Source organism: Cygnus olor, chromosome 16 (assembly GCF_009769625.2).
Source record: "Cygnus olor isolate bCygOlo1 chromosome 16, bCygOlo1.pri.v2, whole genome shotgun sequence".
Taxonomy (NCBI): Eukaryota; Metazoa; Chordata; class Aves; order Anseriformes; family Anatidae; genus Cygnus; species Cygnus olor.
This window is the reverse complement of record NC_049184.1, coordinates 12691630-12719057: the sequence shown is the minus strand read 5'-3', so window position 1 is coordinate 12719057 and position 27428 is coordinate 12691630. Positions and strand designations below refer to the sequence as shown.

At 54.8% G+C, this 27428-nt stretch overlaps 1 protein-coding gene across 4 annotated transcripts in view; it reads left to right on the top strand.

The window, feature by feature from the left end:
* The window catches only part of LAMA5 (laminin subunit alpha 5), a 90848-nt gene that overhangs the window by 14356 nt on the left and 49064 nt on the right, over positions 1 to 27428 (top strand). For all 4 annotated transcript variants that reach the window (XM_040575607.1, XM_040575606.1, XM_040575605.1 and 1 more), the window contains exon 3: positions 24075 to 24192. In XM_040575607.1, the coding sequence (XP_040431541.1) occupies positions 24075 to 24192 (118 nt within the window). The remainder of the gene's footprint in view (positions 1 to 24074; positions 24193 to 27428) is intronic.

Here is a 27428-nt window from a genome sequence, read left to right as displayed (position 1 = left end):
GTGAGGGCAACGTGGTGGTTCGGGGCTTCCTTGGGTGAGGTCGCCAGAGTCAGACAAGGGCAGGAGGAATGACTTTGTGCTCCACAGAAGGGCTTGCCAAGCGTGACTATAAAAAGGCCTTTGTTAATATGAGGTCACCGCTAATGGAAGGTGGGTCGGGAGCGTCCCAGCTCCTGTTTGTGCAGCGCAGGAAGCAACGGTGCTGGCTTCCTCTGAGCGCTCGGCTTGCCCCGTGTACCTTGGAAAGGGAGCCACCGGATACAGGGGGAGCAGAGGTGGGGCTGGTACCGTAGGCTGGGGACTTGGCGTCCTCTTCCTCTCTGTCCTCTTCTTGGAGACCTGAGAGCTCCTGGAGGAAAGTGCTAGGAAGGTCGTCTGACTGTCTTGTCCTTCCCTCCACTGAATAGCAAGGGCTAGAGGAAACATTGGCTTGGGGGGAAATGTTCATGGGAGGCTTGAGTCTCCTGGATGTGGTGGGAAGCTCCGTACCTCTTGTTGCCTGCCACATCTACCTGGAGAAGCTGCGGCCCTGCCAGCAGGGTTAAATTAGCCAAGCCCTGGTTGCAGAGCTGTATGTCAGTGTTGAATGGTATACCAGGTTACCCAGAGGTTAGAATAAGGTGCCTTTATCCTGAAAGAGCTGCATTGCCATTGAGGGCTTTTACGTTGTGCCTTGTTTCTGCTGAAAACTGTGTCTTTGGAGCAGACCTGCTGGCAAAGCTTGCCCGTGTAACTGTTCTAGCTCGTGCCCTGCGCCTGAAAACAAATCGTGCATCTGCTGCTCGGCATTCTGAGGGCTTTCAGTGGTCGTTTGCGTAACCCGTGCAGTGACAAGCAAACAGCCGAACCCTGAGAGCTGCCCCAGTTTTTCTCACACACATTTAGTTGCTCTTTCTCGTTTCTTTCTTTGCCCGCTTTGATAAAGAGCGCCGCTGAGCCCTCGCACATGCAAACCCTCGGCTGAGCTCTGCTTGTGGGTTCCTGAGAGCTCTCGTCACTGTGGATCGGAGCGCGCCCTGTGTCCAAAACCCGGCTGGCATGCTGCTGGAGGCAGCTCTTGGATACAGTCAAATGCAGATGATGCCAAGGCCTGATCGGAAGGGGAAAAGAATGGCTTTCTGGTATTTGCGCACAGCTGCAAATAGTAAACAGACGTACAACTGCAAACAAATCCGTGCCACTGCCTCCATCGTGCGTTGTTCTGGCTGTTTGCTAAAGCTGCCGCTTAATCCTTCTTTAGTCCGCTGCAAAGTCTGCGTTCACCCAAATGCAGTGGGCACGAAGATTTTGGCTGGAGTCCACGATGGGTTTTGTGTGTTCTGTTTTCTTTATTTACCAGCCATTGCTTTCTGCCTTGGCATCGGCTCACATCAGGTCTCGGTAAATGGGACCGTAAATACGAGGGCGCTCCTGGGGTTCGTGTGAGTACAAAACCTGCGCTCTCGTGAGCTCTGTGCGTCCCGGCAGCGGTACGAACTGTCACACAACTGCTGTAGCTGCGGATCTCTGGTGTTAGCGGTGGCATTGGGAATGTTAATCCCGCTGCGACCCTGGTATGCGCTGCTGTTGGGTCAGCGAAGCTGGCTCTGAATGGCAGTGTCATGGTGGGAAACCTGCTGACAAACGCTAACGTGGTGCGTGGCTCGAGCGCAGATTTTTAGAAGAATGAGCTTGCTTGCACGTGTCAGGTTTGGTATTGTTGAAATCTGCTAACGACTGGACAACGGCTTTAAACACAGTGCTGCCAGAGCTTGCAGGAACCACGCAGAAGAATCGCGAAAAAGCGACGTTGCTGAAACGTCTGGAAGTTCGATTCGGTCGGGGCTTGGTGCAAGGGGATGTTTCCTCCAAGGCTTTATTAGAAAATCAGCATGGCCGAGTTAGGGACCCGGAGCTTTGGGGTGAAATCTGGCCCCTGCCAGACTTCCCCTTAGGAGGAATGCCGAGGGAGCTGCTGGAGCAGCGTGGTTTATGTCAGCGTGTCGGTGTTTTTGCCATGCGTGTGCAGAGGGACCCTGCTGGAGGAAGGTCTCTGTACGCGTGGGACCTGGAGCTGCTGCCTGAGGGTGGCAATAAAAGGGACCTTCCAAACCCACCGCTTGGGCCTGGGAATGGGCAAGGTGGAAATAAGACAGAAAGGGAATGGTGTTTGTGTCCTTGTAGAGCTGGGTCAGAACCAGATAGAAACCCAGTGTCAGAACTGGGGCATCCATATCCCCCTCCAGACCCATTCAGAAGGATTTAGGTGTGCTGCTCTTGGGCGACAGTGAGCTCGGAGCTCCTCTGAGGTTCGTGTGAGTTGTTCCTCTTCAGCCTTTGGCCATGTAAAACGAAATCCTTTCAGTGGCCTTGGTGGCATGCTGAGACCTCTCGCTTTGTGCCAATTTTTAGCTAATTCATCCTCTTCCCTTTCCTTCTCCTCCTTACCCTTCCCAAGCGCGCAGGTTTGTGACAGGATATCCACTTCATTCAAGAGAACGGGGGAAATATTTGCCTGTAGCGTGGCCAGTTGCCAAGCTTGCTTTGTTCTCCCAGTCTCTGAAAGGACAGGACAGCCCAAGGAACGCTCGGAGCTGAAGCTGGCATGCAACTTGGAGTGAATTTGCTGCGGCTCTGCGAGTGAAATGTATGACACTGGAATTTTTTTTTTTGATCCCATAAATGCAAGGAAAGAGAGAACCTGGGTGGGCTGCAGACAGGCTGGGTCTGAAATCCTCTTTGATGTGAAATTGCTGTGTCACAGCTATACAAGTTGTGCCGCCTTTATTTTTTTTGGCAAATTAAGTGCTGACCTCGTGTCAGCTTGTGAGTTCAGTTGTGTGGTTAAGCCGGCTGTCCCTGCATCCTTCACAGCGTTGTAGCTGGAGGCTCTCCTTGGTGCCACTGAAGCCCTGCTGTGATTGCAGAAAGCCTCTTGTAACAAATCCAGACCCGTAATGATGGTGGCAAGGAAAGCAGTGAGTTGTCGTGTCCGAGTTATAACCCCTCGGTGTGGGTAACTTCTCTTGCCCTTAACTCTTGAGGCCAAGAGAAGTCTCCTGGGCAAGCAGGGTGCCTGGTGTCGGGGCAGGCTGGTGCCTGGCTGCTGCTCTAACACCGTGCTCTGCCTACAGCTGCAGGACAGATGAGGTGGCTTCTGTTTGTCGCGGTACTTTGGGTGGCGTTTGTCTGTGTGCGTGCTGCGTTGTGCTGGGGTCGTTGCCTTGGGTCCCCCAGGAAGCCTTGGGAACTCCCCAGACATCTCGTTCACTATTGCAACAGCTCCTGCTCGCTTCTTGAGCAAGTCTCGTCCAGTGCCTAAAGACCAAAATCCTATTTCTGCCTTATGGAGGGGGACTTGGGTGTTCCTTTTTTCAGCCAATGACTTGGCCAAGGGCTTCCTGAATAAACTGAGCAAATCGGCAAGGCTTTGTTGTTACTGAAAAGGGTCTTACTATAGCTCTTACTGCATTTTTTTTTTTTTAATTTTTAGTATTACAGAGCCTAGAGTGTTCACTCATGGAGCGGGTCCCAGATTTGTACGACTCCTTGCATGCCCTGAAGAGCCCATTCCAATGAGGCTGTGGTCCTAGCTTGTACAACTGTGGGGTCTAAATAATCCTGCATCCTCTCTAAAGCAGAAACAAGTGTTCTTTTGTCTGGCTTCTCCGTTCCAGTCGTAAAGTGGTCCAGGAACTCCTAAGAAAATTGAAATTGTCTCGCACAACGAATCTGGGTTGGTATTCCTGTAACTTAAACAATGCATAAAACATACAGTCAGGACCATTTGTTTGCTCCGGATGGTAGGAATGTCCTCTTGAAAATGTGCTGTGCTTTGGCAAGTATGAATAGAGGGTTTTTCCATCCCCCTTTCCAGGTTTCTGAAGGCCAAAGTCTTGAAACAACTTAGAAAGGCTGCTAAAGCTGTGCTGATAAGATAGGCAGCAAATGTGCTTGAGTGCCTAATGTAGGAACAGAAACGTTTAAGCTGTTTGCTTTTCCCTTAACGGTGTGAAAAATGAGCGGGTCTCATTGAGGAACCCGGGGGATCGTGTGCTTCGAGTGAGGGCTACACCGAGTTCTTGCAACTGGTTTGTTCTGTCGCTGGGGCTGGCAGCTGAAACGCTTGCTTCACATCTACCGGGTGGGAAGCTGGAGCTGCTGTGGGCTCTGCAGAGCCCCACTCATCCCAGGTCCGTTTCCAGCAGGCTCTGCCTAACACTTTGAGCGTGGTGCAGAGAGGAGATTGCATCTTGATGCTGCAAGTCAGTGGTGTTTGGAGGAGTCATTTTTTTGTATCCAGTTAATTCCTTGTTTTCTTCCCCCTCCGCTTGTTGTTAGCCTCACTCAGCCAATAACCACGTTACGGAGGACAATTCTGGTAGCAGGGTCTTGCAGAGGGTGCCTGTCGGAGCAGCAAGCTGGGAGCGTTCAGGGAGCCTGGGTTCACAGCACCGTCAGCCCGAGCCAGGGGAGGAGGATGCTCGACAGCCTCTGCCGTGCACCAGCGCTCTCCTTCCCCCAGTCTCCACCACCGCATTTGTGATCTGGAGCGCAGCTTAGGGTCACGCAGGAGATTACAGGGCCTAGAGACTGCTCCCCAGAATCACAAAGAAATAGCGAACCGCTTGTTATCTGTGGTGCGAGCAGCGTGCAGACGGGGCCTTCTGCACTGACGCAGGCAGCCAGAATTGCAGCCCTGCCTGCGCGTGCCGCTCATCAAACCAGCCTCCGCGCAGGTGCTGTGCCTGCCCAGCCAGAAACAGCTCTGCTCCCAGGCTGGGCGGATGGGTCCTGGCCACGGCCTTGAGGCTTTGCTTCCGTCTTTTTGCTGCTTTTCCCCCCCCAAAAGGCCCAAGTGGTTACCCCGGGTCGTGGGGCAGAGAGCAGGGTGCTCACTTGTGCTGTGCCCCTCTTTCCACCGTGCTGGGCTGCCCAGACATCGCGAGCATCTGCACGGAGCCGCAGTGGCAAGCATCAGTTAGACACACTTAATCAGGCAGGGGCACCACGAGGGTGATAGTGCCGTTGCTTAAAAACTTGGTTTCAACGTTTCAACCTTCCAGGTAAGTGGTGTGGTTACGTTGTGCCCCCACCCTGGACGCGTGCCATCGCACACGTGCTCCCTTCTTTCACTGGTGGTCTTTCTTCCAGTGGTGCGTGCTTACACACCCAGAGCTCTTATCTCTACTCAATCGTAGCTTTCTTAAGCCCTTGTGTTCTCTGTAGCGCTCCCCTTATCTCTGTTCCCTTCCAGGGCTGGGCAGTGGGAGCAGGGAGGCAGGAGGGGCTGAGCAAGCAGTAAACGTGTGTTTGCCCTGCAGCGATGCCGCAGGCTGGCTGCGAAAGGCAAGACGGAGAGCGGTGGGAACACCTGCAGGCCAGTTGGGTTTTTCTGAATTGCTAGAATTTTGCAAGAAATTCCTGGTTTTAGGGTTTGAGGAAGGAGGGTTTGGAGCGTGCTGCTGCAGCACAGAGCTGCAGTTCCTCGTGTGAAGGTCTGCTCGCGGAATGGGGCTGAAAACTGGCCCGAAGGTTGCTGTCAAGTGGCTGGCGGGCTTTGGCTCTGCTCTCTGTGCCCTGATCTCTGCCAACCATCACAATGAGGGTGCTGTGAAGCTCTGGGAAGGTGCTTGCAGTAGTCCCAGGCGGACTGGGGGGCCAGCAAGCATCCACACTTCTGAGGTCTGGGTGGTGGGACAGGGCTCTCCGGTCCTTTTGGTCGGTGGCTCCAGCCAGGCTGGGTCTCGGCAGCCCCGTGCGCTGCATCCTGCCTCTTGGGCACAGCTCAGCACCGTCTGCAGGGCAGGCGTGCCTGGTCTCCTGCCCAGCTCACGAAATTACTGGTTCTGGTGAGAAGTGTTGCAGTTACTTCTGTGTTTCCTTTCCCTTTTCTCCTACAAGCATTCAGCGGTGGCTATGCAGCGTGCGGTCACCTCCTGGCAGACCTCAGGCTTTGGGATCAGCTGCGTGTGCCTGGGCTGTCTTTATGGTGTTGCCCTCTTGTGGTTGAACCTGAAGGAAAAACCTGGGGGTTTTATCGCTGCACCTCGCCAGGACACCCGAATTGTTTGATGGCAGGAACTAGGGAGTGCAGAGCCGGAGCTCTGCTTCCCAAGAGGGTATGTTTTCTGCGCGGAGGGTTTATTATCCACAGCGACGGGCAGCAGCTCCAAAACTGCAACGCTTTTACCTCGTTCTGTAGCCAGAGCTGAAGGTTTGGGGCATGGTGCTGAGAGCTGCGGCTTTGCCCACCATTTGGGGGAAACCTGTGCATCTGTGGTTGCACCTGGACGAGGTGGGGTGCAAGCAGCCGTGTGGCCGTGCGTATCCCTGAATAACATGCCAATAGCTGTCCAGCACTGTTGGTTTTGCGCAGTTTATAAGGCATCCGACCTTTCTTTCGCTGAGGCTTTCAACGAGCCAATTTACAGTCCTGGGAGGGACCACCCAGTGCTCGCTTTTGTGGCCGGCGGAGGGGGAAAAGGGAGGGAACTCTTCAAAGAGCAGAGGAGGTGAAGTTACCACCACGGGCCGTGTATTGATTTCATGAGCCGTGAGGCTCGGAGTCAGATGCCAGCCTGCTTTGCTCTGATCTCAGCAGAATGTGACCCCTGTCCCTCGGCAGCAGAGGCACGGAGGCGATCGCGTTTCTCCAGGCAGGTCCCGTTTCTGGAGGCCGCCGGGGCGACGTACCCCGGGTCTGGGAGCGGTGCGGGGAGGCGTCGCAGGGGAGGCTTGGGCTGCACCTGGTGGACACGCCACGAGCACAGACCCCCACACCAGCTTTGGAGGCTGGTGCCAAACAGGGCGGATTGCTTGTAGCTGCCCTGTTTGCATGGATGGCCTCGCCTCCCCTCCTTTGAAGATGACGGCTCTCTTTGAGAGCGGGAGATCAAGACTCGGTTCTCGGCTGAGTTGAAAGACGCTGTGTACAAATGTTTATCCTGCAAAATATTTATAAACCTACCCCTGGGAGCGGGGCTGTACAGCGCAGTGGCCTCCCTGGGACCGCAGAGCACCGCTGTCTATTGCTCGTGAGCCGAGCCCGTGCAGGATGGGCTGCGTCCTGCTGCGGGCTGCCGCTTGCTCTCCGGGAGCCGCTTGTTGTCCCCCCGGTGTTTATGTCGCTGTTGTGCACGGCTCTGCACTAAACACTAAATCACGCTCGCAAGTCCCCTGCCTCTAGAAGAGCTGTGAGCGTCAGGCGAAGAATAGAAGTGCGATGGCTGCTGCTCTTTGCAGCTGCTGTAGGAGTGTTTTGGGTTATTCACACCAGGTCATTAAAAGCTCCTCGTTAATCTCGTGGGGGCGTAACGTGCTGCAGCACCGCTCCTGCTTCTTCCAGAGTAACGGCCTCGCGTCCTTCGTTCTTGCCGTGTGTCAGAGGAGCGAGACGCTGTCGGTCAGCAGCAGTGCCGGGGGGCGCACACCTCCCTGTGTGTGGCCGGGAGCTGCCCATCCCTCTGCCCTCACCCACACGGAGGCGAGCTGCCGGGGACAGCGAGGACACGCAGCGGCTCTTGGAGGCACGCCGAGGTTGTAACCCCGTGCTCACGCCGTATCCACAACCCCTACTTGAATCGCTGTCTTGCTTTGTGTTGAAGCACAGTAAATCCCCCGCTCCACCCCGGCGATGCCATTTTCTGGGCAGGGGGCAGGGGATGGGCGCTGGGGTTTCCGTGCTGGTGGGGTGGATCCGCTGCCACCGACCTGCACCACGGCAAGGAGGGGACGCGGGGTGGCTGCTGCGCAGGCTGGGGCGCTGTTTTTGGTGCCGGTGGTGGAAAGGCTTTGGGGGTTATTTTACCCGCGTCCCGACGTCTGCATCTCACGTCAGCAGCGAGCCCCAGCGTGGTTTGCTGTTCCTGTCCCGTGTGTCTCAATGTCCCTCGGGCTGGGCCGGGGCCGGGGGGACAGGATGCGAGCGCGTTCGTGGCGTAGCTGCCTGGGGTCGGGTTGCTGAAAGGGAGAGGGGGTAACAGGTGCACTGCTGGGAGCACGGCCGGGCTCAGCACCACGCGGGGACGGATGGAAACTGCCCGGGTTTGAAACGAGGTCAGGAGCGCGGCCTGAAACACACCGCTCCTCCGGCCTGGGGCAGTTCAGTCCAACGGTGCCTGGCTGCTGGGGCTCGTGCGTGCCTCAAAGGCCAGAAATCCGGTGTTGCTAGAGGCTGTCTGAGCAGAAGTGCTCACAGGAGCGATGTTGTTTGCAGTTGGCCTGTTCCTTGCGTGCTGGTAGGTTTCTGACCACGATAGCTGGAGATGTTTTGAGAGCATCAGTCCTCAAGCAAAGTGTAGCCACCGCATTTGCACTGGGCTTTCTGCAGCCAGGTTACCTGCTCGGCAGTCCTGGGGCAGGTCGGAGAAAAGCAAGGCTCTGTGGCAAGCAAAGCAAAGCAGCTGCAGGTGTCTGAGCCACGGGAGCCACCGGGGCTCAAGACCAGAGCGACCGCACGTGCCTGCAGCGTGCTTCTTCTTAACGCGTTGTTTATTTGATGTCCTGTTTGTTCTGGCACAGCCTGATCGCCTGCTGAGATAGCTAACTGAACGCTGGAGCGCAGCGCGAGCTAACTTCTCTCCTTGCAGCTGCCGGGAGCAGCAGCTCTTCTCCCCGTGCCTGTTCAGTGGCAGCCTGGGAGCTGCCCAGGGAAGGGGAGGCTCGCCGCCCATCCCCACGGCGGGGGAGATGGCACAGCTCCTTTTGGACCTGCCTTTGGGGTCTGGGGTCGGCAAGAGACTGGGACAACATCTTTAAACTTCTCTTTCCCCACAGCTACAGGAGATAGCACGTAGGATGGGGCACAGGGGAAGGCTTTTGTTTGCATCACACCTTCCCTCTTCCCTTCTAGCTGCGGCTGGGTCCACGGAGAGGTCTGCCGTGCTTCTGGCAGCCTCTGCTACGCAGCCAGGGGGATGCGGCCGTGCTGGGGGCAGGCAGCAGCTGCCCCCGAGGGACTGCCTGCCGTCCTACCACGTAGCGAGCCTTTAATTTCCTGTTATCAGTTACAATAACGCTGCGCGTATTTAGAAAACAACCCCGCGTTAGTCCTCCCTCCGAAAGAATTCGAACCTGTCGTGAAATTCGGAGGAGAAACGTTTTCCCAGACAGCCCAGCTGCGGCAGGGCCGTGCTGCTGCTGTCAGCCGCTGCGCTTCTGGGAAAAGCAGGCGCTGCGTCCACCGGGGGAGCGTCCCTGGGAGCGCGGGGCGAGAGGCTCAGCACCCAGCCCCCAGGACCCCGTGAGTGCCTCCGACAAGGGCAGGTTTGGGCGGCCCGACGCCAGCTGAAGTCGCCACGCTTCGGACACGATGCAGGGCACAGATCCGTAGCTAGCACAGCCCCACTCCCTCCCACCTCGGCTCAACGCCGCTGCCCTGCGACATGCGGTCAGTGACTGCCTCCAGCCCTTGGGCTGCGCTGAAGGAGCAGAGAGGGATGTGTGACGGGGAGGAAAGTGCTAAGGGTTCCCTGGTCTTTGCAAGGGTTGGTGTGAGCACAAGCCAGAGCAGTGTTTTGCGTGCACGTCCTGCTCAGCATCGCCTCTGCTCTGTTTGTTCTGACGTGGGCTGGAGGGGCTGGGCCCAGGGACAGCTCGAAGCAGCGCCCGGAGCGCATCAGTTGCTGAGATGTGGGGAAGGGATTAAAGAATTCCCTGATATTTCAGTGGCTGATCGAAACCGCACTGAAAGTCTCTGCCAGGGGGAGTTGCTGGATTTCATTAAACACAAGCAACCTCTTTTCATCCCGCTGCAGTCAAGCTGCCAGGCGCAGTCAGAAAATACCAGAAACTATCGATAGCACGGTTGATATCACACTTATGATTTGATCTTATCAGCTCCTGCCTGTGAATTGTGACCGAGTTTAATTGACTCTTTCCCTGAGTTGGTTTGGGAGGGTTCCTCTTCCCCAGCAAATGAGTTTTCCAGCTGCTTACTTTAAAGGGAAAAAAAATAGTTAGGGATTTTCTTTGGCTACCTCTCCAGCTTCCAGCTGTTAAGTACTGGAAATGTGTTCTTCATTATGTCCGAGAGAGAAACGTTTCTTTCTTCCGATTGGGGTGGCAATAAATAATTCAAAACATAATGTGCTGTAGACAAGTGGGTTAGTATCATTTGTTTTCCGCACAGCAGCGTGCGGCAGGCTGGGCCGGCCGCGGCGGGGAGCAAACGCCGACATGACGAAGGGGCCGGGGAGGCGCTGAGGTCTTGCCTTAATTCATCAGTTGTCCTTAGGCTGAGCGCAGTCGCTTTTGTTATTTGGGTACAGATTCAACAACCGAGTGTCCAGTTCTACCTGTAGGCAGCTTTGCATTAATTTAAAAATAAAGGCAGAAATAAGTGATCCTTAGCAGCCTCTTTGAGCGAGCACGCTGCACGTCGCTGCCTTGGCGGCACCTCTCCAGCCCACGGCGCCTCTCTCCTCATCTGACCCCTGAGCACTCGAGTCCTGGAGTGATCTTGACAAGCCGGTGATGGGGCTATTTTGGATTAGGGGGAGGAGGGATGAATTCCAGTTTTGTGGAGCATTGCCTCCTCTGCCGGGGTTGGCTTTGTTCAGAGCAAGGGTGCTCCAGCTTGCGTGCTTCTGGTGGTCTTGGCCAGGCCAGCGTGACCAGGGCGCTTCCACTAACAGGAGGGTCCCAGGACATAACCTTCCACTTATTCCTCCTAGCCTTGGGTAATTAAGTCTCTGAAGTTTGGCAGGTGCTTTCCCTCCTTGGTCAAGAAGGTGCCAGGAGTTAGAGGAGATGAATTTGGGCAGCTGCAGGAGTTACTGTCTGTGGTGGCTGCCTCTGGTCAGGCTCCCCCTGGCAGACCCTGTGGTGATGTTGGGGACTGATGGCAGCGTCTAGGTCTTCTTGGAAAGAAAAGAAAGCATCTTTTTGGAAAGGTAGGGGAAGATGGAGAGAGAGGGCTGTCATCGATGGTTAGCAGCAACCCCTTATCTAGATCAGCTTGGCTGAAAGCGGTGTAATCGGGACACATCCCTGAATGAGCCCCTGGAGCAGAACGAGGCAACATCTCATCCGATGCTGCGGATGATCCGTCGGTGTGAGAGGGAAAAAAATACTGAAGATTTTGCCGGGAGCAAATTGAATTTCAAAGGAGTATGAATCAGAGTAAGCCCCCAGTGAGAGATGAGATCGCTGACAGAGAAAGAGCAGAGCTGGAAAGTGCAACTAAAGTGTTTCTCAGACAGGAAAGGAAGCCATGGTCCCTCAAGTGGGAAGGTGGCCTGAGCCACCAGTCTCTCCCCGTTCTGCAGCTGGGAGCAGGCAGCGCTCGCAAAGCCCGCACGTTGTTTGGGGTGTGAGGGGCACGCAGACACCCCCATGGGAATGGGGACGGGCTTGAATGCTGCTGTGGGCTGGTGCGAGCTCCTAAGTGTGCGTGTCGTATCTGCTACCTCTGCTGACACCAAATTGCAGAAATCAGCTGTCGTGTTCTCCCCTGCCTGAGAACCTCTAACGACGTCTCCATCCTTTTGGCCTCTCTCTGTGTTCTCTTACCCCAGCCCAAAGCTAACGGGAGAGGCAGGCTGCGAAAGGGCTTCTCACATGTTCAAGGGTTTTATTCCCAACGTGGTAAATACTTTACTTTAAAATGTTTTGCCCGCAAAGACGGCAGCATGTGTTTCCCTTTAAAAAGATGTTTAATAAGAATATTTTTAAAAGAATTAAAATACCAATGAAAGCAGGAGGGCATAAGCCAAACGCTAAGAAAAAACCCTTGAGGATAGAATGAGTTGGTGAGCAGTTGGGTCTTGAACTCTGTGGGAATTGGACGAAATCTGTGAAGTCTTCCCGGATATCCCGCCATAACTTGGAGCCCTAAAAATAGCACAAGACTCGAATGGCCCAGATGACCTCAAAGCTGCTTTGCGAGAGACTTGCAGCGTAGCCAGAGTAGGTGAACACCCTGCAGCACATTTGGGTTTCAGAAACCTCTGCGGCGGGGGTTGCTAGTTGATCGCTGGCCTTCATTAGCACCAGGCTGTGATGGATGGGGCTGAGTTTGCTTCTGCAGCGAGCAAACAACGGTGGAGGACAGCGGCCTCCTTTCAAAAGCTGAAGCGAGTCTAAGGGGCCCAATTAACTCGGTCCTGGGGGGCTGTTTCACCAACGACCACAGCCCTCGCTGCCGCCAGCTGTGCTGGCTGTGAGCCCGCTCCCTGATTTATTTATCCCTGGGCTCCGCACGGGCCCCAGCGCTGACCCATGGTGCTCCGAGACTCAGAGGAGGAGATGGGAGCGCACGCAGAAAGGTGCTTAGAGAGGAGCTCTGGCTGGGAACAAAGCAGCCAATTTCCTTTCACCACAGATGAGCCTTATCTCAGGAGATTGCGTTTGTCTCTCAGGGTGCCTCTGGTGTCGTAACCGCGCTCTTCCTGGAGATAGGGGGTTGAGCAAAAATCCCACAGCGGGAGCCTGGCCTCGGATTGCGGCTGTGACTCAGGAGGCCTGGCCCATGGGGGAAGTGCTGGGGCCAGGGAGCTTGGGGCTGAGTTTATTTACTTACTTATTTTCTTTACATATACATATATATTTATATTTCCGATTTTAGTTTTTGTTTTCATTTTTATTTTGGACCTGACAGAGGAGGGGAGCTGCGGGGCTAGTTGTCCTGGCATGTTGCTGATTAGGACAGCTCAGTGCCTTTTGGGGTCCCCCAGCCAGACCCCCGCTCTTGTGCATGGCAGGCACGTGAGCATCCTGGAGGTGCCCAAGCACTTCTTAGGTCTATGACCCTCTGGGGTCGTGCTGAGGGACAGGCCTGAGCTCTGTCTTGCTGGCATCCACTGACGGCTGTGGAGATTTCTCCCAGCAGTCATGAACAGATGTTGTTCCTAGCAAAGATTTTCTCTAGGACATGGTCTCCTTGGCCAGACAGAAGGTTGGTTTCTCCAGCTCATGGGAAACATTTTTACGGTGTGTCTTCAAAAATATAACCACAGGAATCAACTGTTTGGCAGTTGTTGTTTTAAAAGGGTTTCAACGTGGATAGCAGAGAGGCTGCTTAACTAGTCCACCATGCCTCAAAGTAGGCAGACCACGTTTTATGGTCCTGGCACAAATGTGGCTGAGACGTTTGCCTTTTCTCTTCTCCCCCTCCTACAAACCCAGTGCTGCTGCTTGTGTGAGATTAGCGGTGGGCCGCAGGTAGGTCTGGCTGGTTCGGGCTGAGTTCAGAGCAACGCTTCACCGTGATACACTCAAGGCACTGGAGGAATTTTGCAGTTATCCTATCCCTACTGGCCAGAGGAGACTGCTTCTCCTCTTCTGTAAACCCCATCCTGCCTCTGCCACTGTTGCTGAATAGTCAGGTTCTCAAAGAGGTTGGATTGGTGTGCATGTGTGCATGTGTGTATAAATATATATATAAATATATATTTTTAGCTCGCACTTTCCTGTGATGTTAAATGTTCCTGAAGCTGGGCAGGAAGGAGCTGGTGATAAGAGAAGAAAAGGCTGGAGTAAATCCTGCGAGCAGAGATAGCGCTGTGCAGGGAGTAAGGGTGAGCCGGCACTGGAAGTTCAAGGCAGCCGGCGGGCCGCCCTGCCAGCCAGCTGGGCGCGCGACGTGCCCGAGGCAGCTTTTGGTGTAGCTCGGAGCACCGTGCTGTTAGACACGAGGCCGTTGTGTTCACAGCTGTATGACGTCATCGGTATTATTTTGCTTTAAAAATGCATATATTTTTTTAAATCTTAGTCAATTTAAAGGATTTCCTCTTACACCTGCCCTGAGTCATAGGGTTCCTCCTTGTCAGGCACCCCATCTATTCTTGTGCCATTTAACCACAAACAGTGTTCACTGAGCTTGGGGACGAGCAGTGCGATGAAGGTGCCCTGTGTTATACCAGCACTGTGGTTTACTGCAGCGCTCCCAAGCTGATCTTCAGGCACCCACACCGTTTCCGTACAGAAAATGGGCAAAACCAGGAGGCCGTGCTGCGCTGGTTTTTGACTGTGGAGCAGAAGAAATGAAGCAGCACGAAAGGTCACACCAGATTTCTTAGCGAGGAGCTGTCTGCCGCTGGGAGGAAGTTGAGGAATTTTGGCCCAGCGCAAGCTGAAATTCCTCCTGGGTTGTGTGGGAGCCTTTGGCCCGGGGGAGGCCGCCCCGCTCGCAGATCCGCTGAGGCCTCGCTTTGACTTGTCTTTGTAAGGACGCGAACGCTTTGCATCGTATGAGCTGTCACGCGTGCCCCAAACTGGCAGTGCCTTGGAAGAACAGAAATGAGAGGAATTGTGTGGAAGAGCCCCTCTACTGTCCCAAGGCCTCCTCCCGGCCAGGCCTCACATGGGCAGCGCCCGGAGGGAGGACGTAACCTCACCAGGGGCTTGGGGCTCTGCTGCGGGGGATCTTGGACCCACGCTGTCCCACAGCTGTGCCCATACACCTGGGTCTGCAATGTGCCGCGTTTCATGACGAGCTTTTGTAGCAGCTGCTGCCAAAGTCACGGATTCCTTCTGTACGTTTTAACAGCAGAATAATCCGTGACTGTGGACGCTTCGTTGTCTGCATCTCGGCATGCATGCAACTGGGTGAACCGTTAACCAAATTAACCGAGAGCTGTTAAATTACAGTCAGAGGAGATGGGAAAGAGCTTGGTGCTGCTCCCAATCTGACACCCTCTTGGTGAAATCCTCTCACGGGGATGTTGTCCTGGACTGGAAGAGAGATGAACATGGTCTTTTAATGGGATTCTTTCTCTTCCTCATGATCAAGGTTAGAGTTTCTACCCTGTTAGACTGCATGTTAGTAAACAGGAGGTACCAGGCAGTTGTTAAAAGTAACAGGGCTCTTGACGTGAAGCCCATTCTTCTCTGTCCAAGGAATGGATGCCCCGAGAGATCCCACCCTGTGCCCACAGCCCTGGTCAGTGCGGCAGGAGATGGGACTTGGGCCGGGCTCTCCTCCAGGCCGTGCTAGTGCTTGCTGCACAGAGGTGGTCGGTCACAGGGGAAGAAAAGGAGGACATGGTTTTCATTAAAACTAGACCTTCTCCCTCCTCCACAACCCTTAGAAAAATGCAGCAGAAATGCCTGGTTTGTCTCAGTCCACGTCCCATGGCTGTTTGCGCCAAGACTCCTTCTCCGTCAGCTGTGCCGGGGCCAGATGGGCCGTGAGCTCGGGGAAGGCTGTCGGAGGATGCTGTCGCTGAACTTTGCCGTCATTGCTGCAGAGGGGGTGGGTGTAGGTCTGGCTTCGGCCTCTGCTTGCTGCTGAACAACCTCTGTGCAGCTCCTGCTGTATTTGCGTGTCCCACAGGGACAACACTTGCAGGTTGGGGATGGCTCATTGTCTAAAACGTGCCATGGTTGGGCGGCACACCTGAAGATGGTTTTTCTGTTAGCTCTTGAAGTCTATCTGGCATTAAAAACTGCGTCAGTTCTTTCCCATTAGTAAATCTCTGAGGCCTGTGGGGCACAGATAAAACCGCATCTGCCCCCTGGGTCCTCCACTGCTGCTCTTCGCTTTGGTTATGAATTGGTTTTGGCTTCCAGCTGTCGTCATGACATGGAAAAGAAGGAGACGGCTGGTTGTCTATTAATAACCATTTTGAAGCAATAGCTCTAAAAAACCTTTCCCTCGGAGATCTCATTTCATAGTTTATCTTTTTCATTTATTTACTGCTTCATTTCATTTATTTACTGCTTCGTATTATGCAAAATGAACGTCCTGAATGCATTCGGTAATTAAACGTGCAAGATGCTATTTTAGAAACATGCCGAAATCCATACAAAAAGCCTTCTAAGAATAACAGAGCAAAGAGAGAGAACAGTTCTTGCGGAGTTACCAAAAAAAGACTCTCCCTACGTGAGAACTGACAGCTCCCTGAAGAGAGCTGTGTCTCGCTGCCTCAAATAACTGCTATCATATCACATCCCCCAAGTCATGCTTTCTGAGCGATTTCAGATTTAGGATGCAAGCACTCCCGTTAGTATTAGCAAGCAGGAACTCCCTGAGTCCTCTATTTATAGAAAAGCTCATTTTTCCATATATTTTTGGGTGAGCAGACTCTGCTAGCATAGTTTTCTTTTTGCTAAAATCAGTGGCACGCTTCTGTTAGATCCAGGGAGCAGAATTAAGGCAACGTACAAAGAGCCTTTGAAAAATCAGCCCCAAGAACATTTTTTTTGTGTGTGTCCTCAAAGCCATCTCTGTGTAGGTGGCTGGCTTGGGTCAGCTGTCTGGATTTGAGTGACTTCCAGTTAAATTCCTCTGTAATACCGGGTCTTCTGGGGGCATTGTTGCCCACCTAGCTGCATGGAGCTGCTGGCGAGCGCTTTACCTTCTTCACTCGTGCACATCAGGCAGCTCTGCACGAGCACACAATTTTGCAGCTGGTGCCCTCGGTGCCTGCCTGCCTGTCGGTGTGCCTCGTGCCTCCGTGAGCCCAGAGGCTGACGTTCGTTTTCCCTTTTTCTTGTTTGAGTCCCTTTTTCCTTACCCCTCTTTCCAAGTAAGGCCATGCCTTACTGGGAGCAGCGCAGCCCTTTGGAAGAGCCCAGTGGGAGTTGCCGCTAATCCTGCCAGCTGCTTACAGTGCAGATGTTCTCCCAGAACACCTGGCTCCCAAAAAAAACATTCCCAGAAGCTTCCTGGAAGCATTTAACAGTCAAAGACAGTTGACACCTCAAGGTAAATAGTCTGAGAATCTGAAATCCTGAATATGGTCACTGCGTCTTATCTGTCTTATCGCTGAAGGATTAGGAGGTGTTAAGGGCATCTTTACTGCCACCATGGTGCTGGGCTTGCACTGGTGTTTGCAAGAGGATTAAAGCAACTGGGAGGGTTTGAGCCCTTGTCGTGGGGGTACCCGCTCCTCTCCGTGTCCCATGGGGTGCCCCAGCCTGCTCCAGGGCTGAGCTGGCCTTGGGGGCCGGCATCCATCCCCCTGTGCGGGGTACCTGAGAACATCTGCTTTGTGGTGGCAGAAAAGGCCACTTAGCCCTTCCTGGGGGTGTGCTAGTTCAAGTTTGGGCTAAAAGACAAATATTTAAGCCTTGTCTCTAAGCAGACACTTTACACCTCTCCCACCAACCTAGAAAGTGCAAAGGCCGTCTCAGCTGAGTGCACGATATCTCCTAATGCACAGTGAAAGCCTGGGGTGGGCGAATCCTTATCTGGAAGTGGCTGGAGCATCATCTCAAGGAATTCCAGCCATCCCCTTCTGCCCTGACCGCATTTTGCTCTGCTGTGATGCCTCCAGCTACCTGCGCTCCCCGTGAGCGTGTCTGGCTTCAACGATACCGGGGTGGCTGCTGGGCTAGCGCAGAAACCAGCTCCTGAATTTGGAGGGGACACTTGTGAGCTGGGGCTGAGCGCACGTGTGTGTGTTCAAGCATGCCCAGGCTGATGCATCAGCATCCCCCACGTGTAACCATGTCACACGTGCTGTTCGCAGCCCCAGGACCTTGCCGGATGCTCCCTAAGCCCTGTGCCCTGCCCAGGCTCCTCCATGCCTCCGTCCTCCTTCGTGCCAGCCGGCAGAACCCTGCTTATCGGGCTCTTGCTGCTGCCCTGTCAGTAGGTATTGCTAAATCTTGCCTATGTGAGTCTTCAGTCCAGCTCTGCGCAGGTTTTGCAGTGGCGCCGCTCTGTCCGGGTTCGTGCCAGGTGCCGCGGATTTGGTCCCCCAAGGATTTTTGGCAGGAGGCGTTCACGGCGCTGGCCAGGGAGGGACAGCTCGCCCAGGAGGATGCTGCGAAGATAAAGCAGAGCTGTGTGTGAAATCGGCGAACAAGCCAAATCCTTCTCAGAAGTGGCATTTAAAGAAAAAATCCTTTGTGGAAAGCGGTCCATCAGCTGTTCACAAAAGCCAAGCCGCTTAGAAAGGGCCTGAACAGGCACTGTTCAGAAAATACCATCGTAAAACGTTGGGTCGCTGTTGCTTTATGACACCGAGCAGGTTTCATGCTGGTTTGTGGTTCCCAGCCCGTGGAGAACAGGAGAGTGTTTTCTTTGATCTCTCTCAAACTCTTGAATTTTAAGAGAAAAACTTGAAAATGGCTTAGTGCGGAGCTCAGTCCCTTTCCTTTCGCCCGAGTCTCAGCGCTCACCTCTTCCCCCAGCCGCGTCAGAACAGCCCCAGCTTTCTGTCTCCGTCCTCCCCTCTGCATATCTCAGCTCCGCACCGGGCTCTGGCTCCCATCTTTCAAACACCGACTTTTGTGCCTTTTTCTGGTGGGTTTCTTTGGTATCAGGGACTTCAGTATTTTATTTAATATAAGTCTCATAAAAAGCTATGCCTGCTTGGAGAGGAAGCGCTGTTTTTGCTGCCTAGAAGGGCTGAAATTGTTCTCGTGTGATTAAATGTGGGCACCTACCTCCCAGCAGCTAAATACTGAGATATTTTAATGAAGGGTTCTGAAGGCTGGGCTAGGAGGAAATAAAGCTGCTCCAGGACAGCTGAAGCTCAGCACGAGTCAGCCAGGCAGTTAATGAGTAAATCCATCGCTTCAATGACAATAAATGATTACAGGCAGAAGATCTAAAAGGGGCGGGTTGTCGACCTGGAGAAATTCAAGGGCAAGTCAGAAGCTCTCTGGCTTTCTGGGGCTTCCTCACCTTCCACATCCTTGTCTGCAGGGACTGCGGGGCTGCGGCCAGAGGTGAGATGTGCTCCCCCTGGGCTGCTCTGCGCTGGGGCTGGGTGGGCTTGGGAGGAATCGAGGCCTCGTGTGCCCTGCAGAGAGGGATTTATTGCCGCCGGGCTGCACCTGCTCGCCCGCCGCATCCGATACTTCCAGGAAACCTCCGGCGGCATCGCGGCCGCGCTGGTAACACTAGCCACAGGCGTGCTCCGCGGGGGGATTTAGCGGCGGTTAGGAAGAGACGGATTGTTTTGGTTCTGCCTGGTGCTATTTTCAAAAGCCGGTGCCAAAGGTAATAAATCTGTCCTGCGGAAAAGGAGAGCGTCGGTCGCTGCGTGAACTGCTGCCGCGCGCGCTGCGGGGCTGGGCGCAGAGCTGCGCCGAGTCCCCGGCCAGCACGGCCTGCTCGTGCCTTTTGTCTGAGAACCAAAAAAGGGCCTCTGGCTGTTTGTCAGCACGTAGCGGCTGGTGTTACAACAGATCGTTGTAAAAAAAAAAAATACAAGGAAGATGTAGTTTGCCTATTAGATGTTGCTGTGTGGCTTTGCGGCACCTTGGAGGAGTGTAAGTGAGACCTCACCAAAGAAACTCGGGATGTGGCTGGTTCCAGTTTGCTGTCTGTTTTTCACATGTGTCCCCCAGGGCTGGAAAACTGCGATCGGTACCTTGAGAGAGGGAACGAGGAGCTGGGAGAGCTCGCCATCGTGTGCTGCTCCTGCAGGAGGACGGACGGGCAGAGGATGCGCTGCCCCAAAAGCAGCGGAGTTTCTCTTGCCTCCCAGGTCCTCGGTTTTATCCTTCAAAGTCTTAGCACTGTCGCAACGGGCAGTAATCAGAATTACATTTCCATGGCATTTTGGTGCTCAACAAAGTTGCCCAGTGCCCAGATAGGCAGAGGGAAGAGCGGGGGGGAGATGGAGGAACTGCCCTCACCTCCATCTTCCCCTGCTGGCTCCGGGACTGGCTCCGTCCTTCCAGGCGCTGGGGCAGCTGCGAGTGATGGTCCCTGGGGAAACTGGCTCCGAAACCACTGCCGGCAGGGAGACGTCACTATAAAATACCCCTGTCAGAGTGTCCTGGCTGAAGATTCACTGTGTGAAATGAAGGGGGTTGAGTTGTACCTGGTGGTTTTTCAGAGACGGTGAGAGCCTGAGATCTGCTTGCCTGGAGGCAAGTGCGTGCATCAGAGCTGGTTTGCACCTCCCTCCCCTATGGAGAAGGGAAAAGAAATTGCCTAAGAGTCTGGGAGCACAGAGGTTTTTATTCATCTGCCTGATAATAGGAGCTAAATAAAGGCTCTGGAAAAAAAAACAACCATTGCTCTTGCAATATTGGTGGGGCAGAACTGTACTGGAACTAAACATGGAATGAAAAGTCTGGCTTTTTTGTCAGCTCTATTTTTGGAGTTACTGCTCCATCTTTGTAGCTTTGTGAGTTTTCTCAGCGCGTGCACTTGAAGCAAGCAATCTGCCTTTTTTTTTTTCCGGCAGGCTGTCATATTTTGCGAGATAAGGGTGTCGGATGGGGAGGCAGGGGACTCAGCAGATTTGACAAGAAATCCCTCTGAATACCAGGATGCGGGGCCCGTTCCAGGGGGAGGTTCACTGCTGTCCCAGACTCCTGCATATTTTCTGCGCTCCGACTAGAGATGGGCCTAGCCCGTAAGAACTGGAAAGAAGAGGGTGTGAGATGTTGGCTGCCTGCTTTGTGTCCCAAAATTGCAGTCCCAGCTGGAAGGAAGTTCAGCCTAGCATCGCGCAGTAGTGCTCACGCCGGTTTAGGGCGTGGAGCAGGGAATGGTGTTTGGCTTTGGGAGCAGGGGCTGGGTAGGAGTACCTGAGCTGGGCTTTGGCTGAGCTGTGGCTGAACCAGCGAGGACGCAGAGGTTCTGGCTCTTTCCTGCAAAATGCTGCAGTGAAAGAGAAGTTAGCATGCTGGTCCTGGTCGTGGATATTGAGCCCTGCTGCTCCCCGGTGCGTTTCTCAGTGCCCAGCGTGGCTGTGGGCGTGTGGACGTGCGCAGACCCGCATCTGCAGCCACTTACCGCGTGCTGACACCGGCGACATCTCCTTGCAGCTACAGAGGGCTCCTCTGGGCCATGAGCCGCCCTGCTCCCCGACCCTGCCACTCCTGCTCCCAGGACCGCTTGTGCCAGAGCGTGCAGCCGGCAGCACGAGGCCTTTTTTTGGCTCTTGGTTTCCCGTTACAAAGCACCGAGCCCCAGGCTTGGCTTCGAGTCGAGTTTCAGTGTTTGTGCAGAAAACGACTTGCACCAGGCACTGGTGCGGCTGCATCGTGACTCAGAGGACTTCTGAGAGCCAGAGGGATGCGAGGAGTTCGGACTCGGGGATGTTTAGTTAGGGACATTTCTTTCCAGCATCGACTGGAAAGCAAGAAGGACCCCACAGAAACCCTGTGGAATTTACCGACCATAAACTCGGAGCTGGCTGTCCTTGCAAGAAGATAAATGGAGAGGATAGGGCTGTGCCTCATGTTTCTAATTTCGTGTTTGGGGTTGCTGCTGTTCATTGAAAGCATTTCCCCCTAAGTGTGAGAACAGAAACACGAATGCTGCTCTTTGGAAGTGCCAAAAAAAAGCGTCCTGTTGGAAAGCATCTTGCCTTCGTGGATCTCCCAGCAATTTAGAAGTGCTGCGAGTAAAACTCCGCAGTGCTTCTGTGAAAGGGATATTTCCTCTGGGCTGAGGGAAGCGCCAAGCGTGTGTTTCAGACCTGTCTGGTGGTTTTCATTACGGTGCATCAAAGGCAACTGAAGGAATTTTACACTGTGGCTTCTTTGACTACCGGGTGGTTTCTGTCACTTCAGGCTGGGTGCTGCAAAAGCAGTCGTTACATTCAGCGGCTGAGAAAAAACGTTCCTGACACTGGGGTTGGTCTGTCTGACTTGGCAGTCATCCTTCCACTAGGCGCTGCTGATGTGATTCTTCGGAGGTTTCAGACCTCTGTTCGAGGTAGATGCTACGAATATGAAAAGATTGCCCCTTCGCGTTGAGTATAACCACCAGTTTGTGGAGGAAAGTAAGGTACAGAGAACGTCAAGGCTATTTTCAGAGGCACAGAGCGCGCGCATCAGGTGTCTGCTGCAGGCGCAGAGGTCTGGTAGCTCGTCAGGCAGACCCCGGGGACCTGATGGAGTTAGGACGAGAGCGGTTTGGACACGTAACCCCAGTCCTGCAGGACAACAGGACGCTGTTCTGCTTGCTTTTGCAATACTGCCTTGTTTTGTCAGCGCTTTGTTTTGTGTTTTGCTTTGTAAAGGCGGGTTAGCCCTTTCGCACTGCCTGCTCTGAGCCACGGGCGGTTCCCGGTGCCTCCCAGCTCTCCCAGTGCCTGAGGCCAGAACACCTGCAGGCACACTGGAGCCGCAGTGGATTTTGTCCAGTTGAAGGCTATGCCAGCTTCCAGCAGGAGCAGTGGTTTATTCCCTGGAGAATAAATCTGGAGGAGGATTTCTAGTGGAGGGAAGATGTAACTGCACCGGCTGGTGCTCAGCCCCGCTCCCGTGCCAAGAGGCGGATGTGAACCTGTGGGAACGGGGCCTGTAGAGAAAGCAGAAAAAAAAAATCCCGAGCTGAAGCCTCTTTCACTAACAAATAACAGCTCTGCTGGGAGGGTAAGGGGGCAGAAAATGCCGCTCCTTCCAAAAAGCGTAGTCTCCTGTGCCTTGATAACATGTAGGCAGCGGAGGGGAATACGAGGCAGCGTTTAGGTCTGGTTTCCTTCAGGTTCCAGCAGCTTGAAATGTCTTTTTCCCCTTGCTTGGGCTCACAAGGCTTTTGGCAGCCGGGAGCTGCGCTGGGTTTTGATTCCTTTGCTCCGGATTGCACCAGTCCTCACAAATCCCGCGCTCCTGCCCCTTTGCAGCCGGAGAAGAGCCTCCGACCTGCGACACCCCCGCCGTGCTCCAGGACCCGCGGCTTTCCCAGCTGGACCGAGTTCAGTCCCCGAGCAGCCCTCTCGGGCACCCCTCACCCACAGCCAGGTGTGAGGGTGGGTGCCGGCAGCCTGCGCTGGGACCACAGCAACCCCTGGGGAGCGGAGCAGAGGCTGTCCTGGTGTCAGAGCAGTGTCTGGTAGGAGCCTGAGGAAGCTTTTGCCTGCTGATGTTGAGACAGAGCCGGGGCCAGCCTGCAGGGCTGCGCCGTCCTCTCGCTCCGTGCCCTGACAGCGCTCAGACCCGCTCGTCTGCGTGGCTGTAGCAAGGCGCGTGCTTCATGGGTGACTTGGTAGCTTCAAATGCCTCTTCCCTGCCTCCTCCCTTCCCCTCAAAAAGCCTAGTTACCGGCAGGGCTATTCTGGAGGCCTGTTGCGATTAATACTCGCCTTCTGACTCCGCGACGTGTGCGGCTGGGGCAGGGCCGAGGTGCAGGCGGCTTTCTGGTGCCCCTGCGCTGAGGCAGGCACGCAGCCATCCTTCTCCTTCCCTGCAGACGTGTCCCGGGTAATCCTTGGGGGATGTATGCTCATACAGTACCAGCTTTGTATGAGGAGGGACTACTGAGCCATAAATCTCTGCTTTTTGAGCACTGAACTCCCTGTTGGGTTGGTTTTGATGTTAGGAATTTTCTCTGATAAGAGAACTTTATTTGCCTTTAAATATCACTTTGTGACAGGATGATGGAGCGGGGATTCTTGGAGCAAGCCCGTGCCAGCCGGGGAAGGGAAGTTCTGCTGGGGCTTTTGTTTTTCTCTAGCACTGACATTTTAGCTCTTTAAAGAGTACATTTATTTTATTCTTGGCAAGGGTGCATGCACACGCGTCAGTGTCCAGACGAATGGGAGCAGCCCGGCGGTGGAGCTGTGCTGGAGCCAAGTGGGTCTCCTGCTCTCCTGTACCTGTGGCGCCTGGGGGAGAGGAGCAATTACGGGGCTTTTTTTGCAACCAACTTCAAAATGTAGGTTGCGTGGGCGCAGCAGAGCTGTCAAGTGTAGAGCCTTAAAAAAATAATACTTTAATTTTGTGGTATTACGTGCAAGGTGCGCACGGGGTGTTCCAGGCTCCGGGCAGATGTTAACAGTTCGGGGTGGCACTTGGTACCCCAAGAGCAGCCTGAGGCTTTGTAGCACTTAGCAGCTTTTTGTGATCACCTTGCAGAGCGTGTTGGTGGGGTCAGGCCAGCACGAGTTCCCTGGGCAGGACGTGGGCACAGGTTTCTGGTGCCACCGGCTTGGTCGAGGCTAAGTCTGAGGAGCCGCCCAGCACAGCCTCCCGAGTGGGGCCTGTAGCCACAAAGTCTGAGTTTTGTTTGCATTCGGACTCGTGGGAGCTGAGCTCCGTAATCTGTCTCTCCCCAGCAGCCTCATCGTATCACCATCCTTTTAGATACGGAGGATTTTGCTCCACGAGCTGCCTGTGAGCAGCAGGCTCTGCAGAGCGGCAGCTCCTTTATTCAGCTGGGAGCCCCCAAGCTCCCCCTGGTTTTCACGAAGCTTCGAGCAGCCGACTAACTCTGTGTTCCTCTCTTTCAGCTCTTCCACGTGGCGTATGTCCTGATCAAATTTGCAAATTCTCCTCGTCCTGACCTCTGGGTGCTGGAGCGATCTACTGACTTCGGCCTTACCTACGAGCCCTGGCAGTATTTTGCCTGTAAGTATGGCAGCGTTAGGAGAGAGCTGCAGCATAGTGCCAGGTAGTGAGGCTGAAAGGAAGAAGGGCTCTTTGGGCTTGCTCTTTGTGCAAGCACTGGGCTGGTTTGGAGCTGTTTCTGTGTCACTGCCGCGATGTGGTACATGTCTCCTGCCCAATAAGGCTGCAAGAGTTGTGTTTCAGATCGTAGCGGCTGGCTGAGGTTGTGGTGCTCCTCAGGGCAGGAGAACTGTTTTGCTCTGTGGGGCTAAATGTATTTTTTAAGGTGTTGCCACTGGTGCTCACCCAGATCTCTGTGGATGCCAAAGCTGGCACCAGTGTCAGTGGTTGGGCATTGCTGGTCTAGGTATGGAACCTCAGATTTCTTACCATCTTCTCTCTCTGTCTGTCTGCCCTTTACCGCGCCCAGAGGAGCATATTTCAGCTCTCCAGAAACAAACCCGCAGCTCACTTCCAGGTGGCTGCAGGAACCCAAAAGTCTGGGGGCAGAAAGCAGCCCCCTTCCCCTTACTGGTTACCGGAGACGGGATGCAGCCTGGGCAGGGTGGGGAGCCGCTGTCCTGCTGCTGGCCGGATGGGATCAGAGGAGGCACTTGGAGAAGGAGGCTCCAGAAATCCCGTCTGTGCGTTTGGATTCCCTCCTTCCCAGTTCCCTGATTAAAACCTGACCTCTTTAGGAGCAGCTGGTTCTCTGGCAATTTGTCCCATGGGGTCTATGGGGTAGCCAGGTCTGAGGAATGTGTTAACCACCGTCCCCCGCCCAGAAGCAGCAGCAGCAGTAACTGGGAGAAGATGAGAGTTAAGATCTACGACCAGAGCTTAAAACCTGTCATGGAGGGACCTCGGAGCACTCAGAGGCCTTGCCCTGGGCTGCCCCTCAGGGCTCATATTTCTGAGTTACCTGTCAGCCCGTGCTTTAGCTCTGCTGGCCTTTTCTTGTGCAGGAAAGAGCTGCAGGCGTTTTGTGTGCTGCGTTGCCTTAGTATGGCAGCTCCTCTCCAGCACTCAGATTTTCCCCTCTGCTGTGTGCTAGGGGGGAGTCGCTGCTGTCAAGTTGCTTGTTTTGGTTTTTTTTCTTCTGTAAGGAGAATTTCCCTTGCAGCTGTAGTGCCTCTCTTGGGGCCCATTACAGTTCTGTTATTGTATGGTCTGGGGCAGAGCTCTTGCCCTACATACTTGTTCCTGCTTGTAGTGGCAACGCTGCAACATCTGGAGCTCTCTTCCCTCCTGCAACATCAAGCCCTGTCCACGCCAACCCCCCTTGAGAAGAAGTGAGATGTAACGACACAGCCCAGTGGAAAATTCCCGTGGAAATTAAGAGGTTGCTGGTCCGAAACGTGCCGGGTGCCCTAGCACGACAAGTCCTTTGCAGAGGTTTATTTTTGGCTTGGGGAATTCTGTAGGTGGTCTAACAAAAACACTGTGCGGTTCGCTAGGGTGGTTAAAAGCAGCTGGCAGGGCTGTAAGCGCTCTCCAGAGACGCCGGCCAGCCTTGCCGGGGGTGATACCGTCCCTGGTGGGAGGCGTTCGCTTCCCCAGGCTGTCCCGGGCAGGGCACTGAAGTGCTTTTGGGCTCAGCTCTGCAGGAGGAGGGCAGAAATGACGTTGTGGAAAGCATCTGTTAGGGCAGCTGCTGGGGTCTGGGGGAGCGGGACCGGAGGGAGCATGGCAATGCGGATCCTCCGTGCTTCGTGGCGGGGAGGCACCGCGCGTTCCCCGGCCACCAAAGAAGTGGGAGCAGCCGGATGAGATTCGTGGTGGTGTTTATCCCCATGAAGGGTTCCCCACGCAGCGTTTCAAATGGGGACGGGACGTGAAAGATGCCCGGTCCCAGCTGGCCGTGCGGGCTGCGGAGCCTTGCCTGCCCCAGCTCAGCCTGCCGGGCAGGGCCAGCCCCTTTCATTGCGCTTTGCTGGGCAGTGCCACCATGGAGGGGAGGGCAGACAAAGCACAGAGCCAGGCTGTCCTCGTCTCCACCCAGGGCTGGCCTTCCCCAGGCTGCTCTTTCCGTACAACATGGGTTAAGTAAAACTGTCTTAGCTCGGAGACAGAAAGTCCTGCCCAAGGGCATCAGTACAGCTGGTGACGGAGCCAGAGTGCCCGGCTTCTGCCTCACGCAGCCATGGAGATCTGAGCTAGCTGGAAAAGATTTTTGTTTTTCCTGAGGAGCTGCTCTTGCTGAGCATCCTGTCTCCGTGCTCAGCCATGGCAGTGCTCTGGAGATCAATCACCTCACGCCAGCAGTGACAGGTTCCTCGCCTGAGGCTTCAGGATAAGCTGCCTTTACAGAAGCACCTGGTGAAGCAGAGCTCGGGAGCGAGGCACCAGAGCTAAAATATTTCCACGCCGTCTTCCTGGGGGTGCAGCTCAGCTCCTGCCATTTCCACAGCAGCGTTTAACGGAGCAGGACCACGTTGTTGCTGGAGACCAGGTGTAGGTGGCCACGAGGCGCAGGGCAGGCTGAAGCCGCCTGTGCTCACCGGTCCCACACCTCCTGCCTGCCTTCACCCAGCAGTGCAGCACGTGGGGCAGGGGGCATGCCAGCTGGAGGCACGTTGCAGCAGATTTGGGAGGGTTACTCCCATGGCTTGGACTGATGATTCTCATCAGCTCCCCACGTGAGCTGAGCAGCGCTGGCAGGTCGTGTTGGCTGCCTCGTATTCCCTCTCCTCCCCGCGGAGACGGCGTCCGAGCGCTGCAGCGACGTGCGCTTCGGCAGGCGGTGCTGAGCGCTCCTGGCACGGGTGAAATGGGGGTGGGAAGGAGCAGCACCCAGGCTCTTCCCTGGGGGAGCAGCCCCATGGGGCTCCCCACCCTGCAGAATCGGGTCCTTCACTGCCCCAGCACAGTCGCAGTGGGTTTGCGGGCTCTGCAAGGTGCGGGGCTTGCAGGAATGGCTGTGCGGGGAAGCCAAGGCGTCCCTGCAGCTGCACGCACACTCATGCAGCCTCGTGGCATGCAGCATCACGTCCGGCTCCTGGGAGCCCAGCAGGGTCCCCAGAGCAGGTTGCAGGGCCAGCAGACTGCCCAGTGGTGCCTGTCCCCTGGCTTTAGCCAGCCTTCCGTTGCCACGTAGTGGCAGGAGCCCTCGGGTGCTGTCCCCAGGGGGCGGTTCCCATCAGCTTCAGCGTTTCTGTTTTGTAGACGTAGTGGACATGGTGCGGTGAGCTCCTGCATCAGGTGCAGAGCTCTGGCAGCAAACAGCCCTTCAGTTCAGCAGAAGCAGTGTAGCAAAT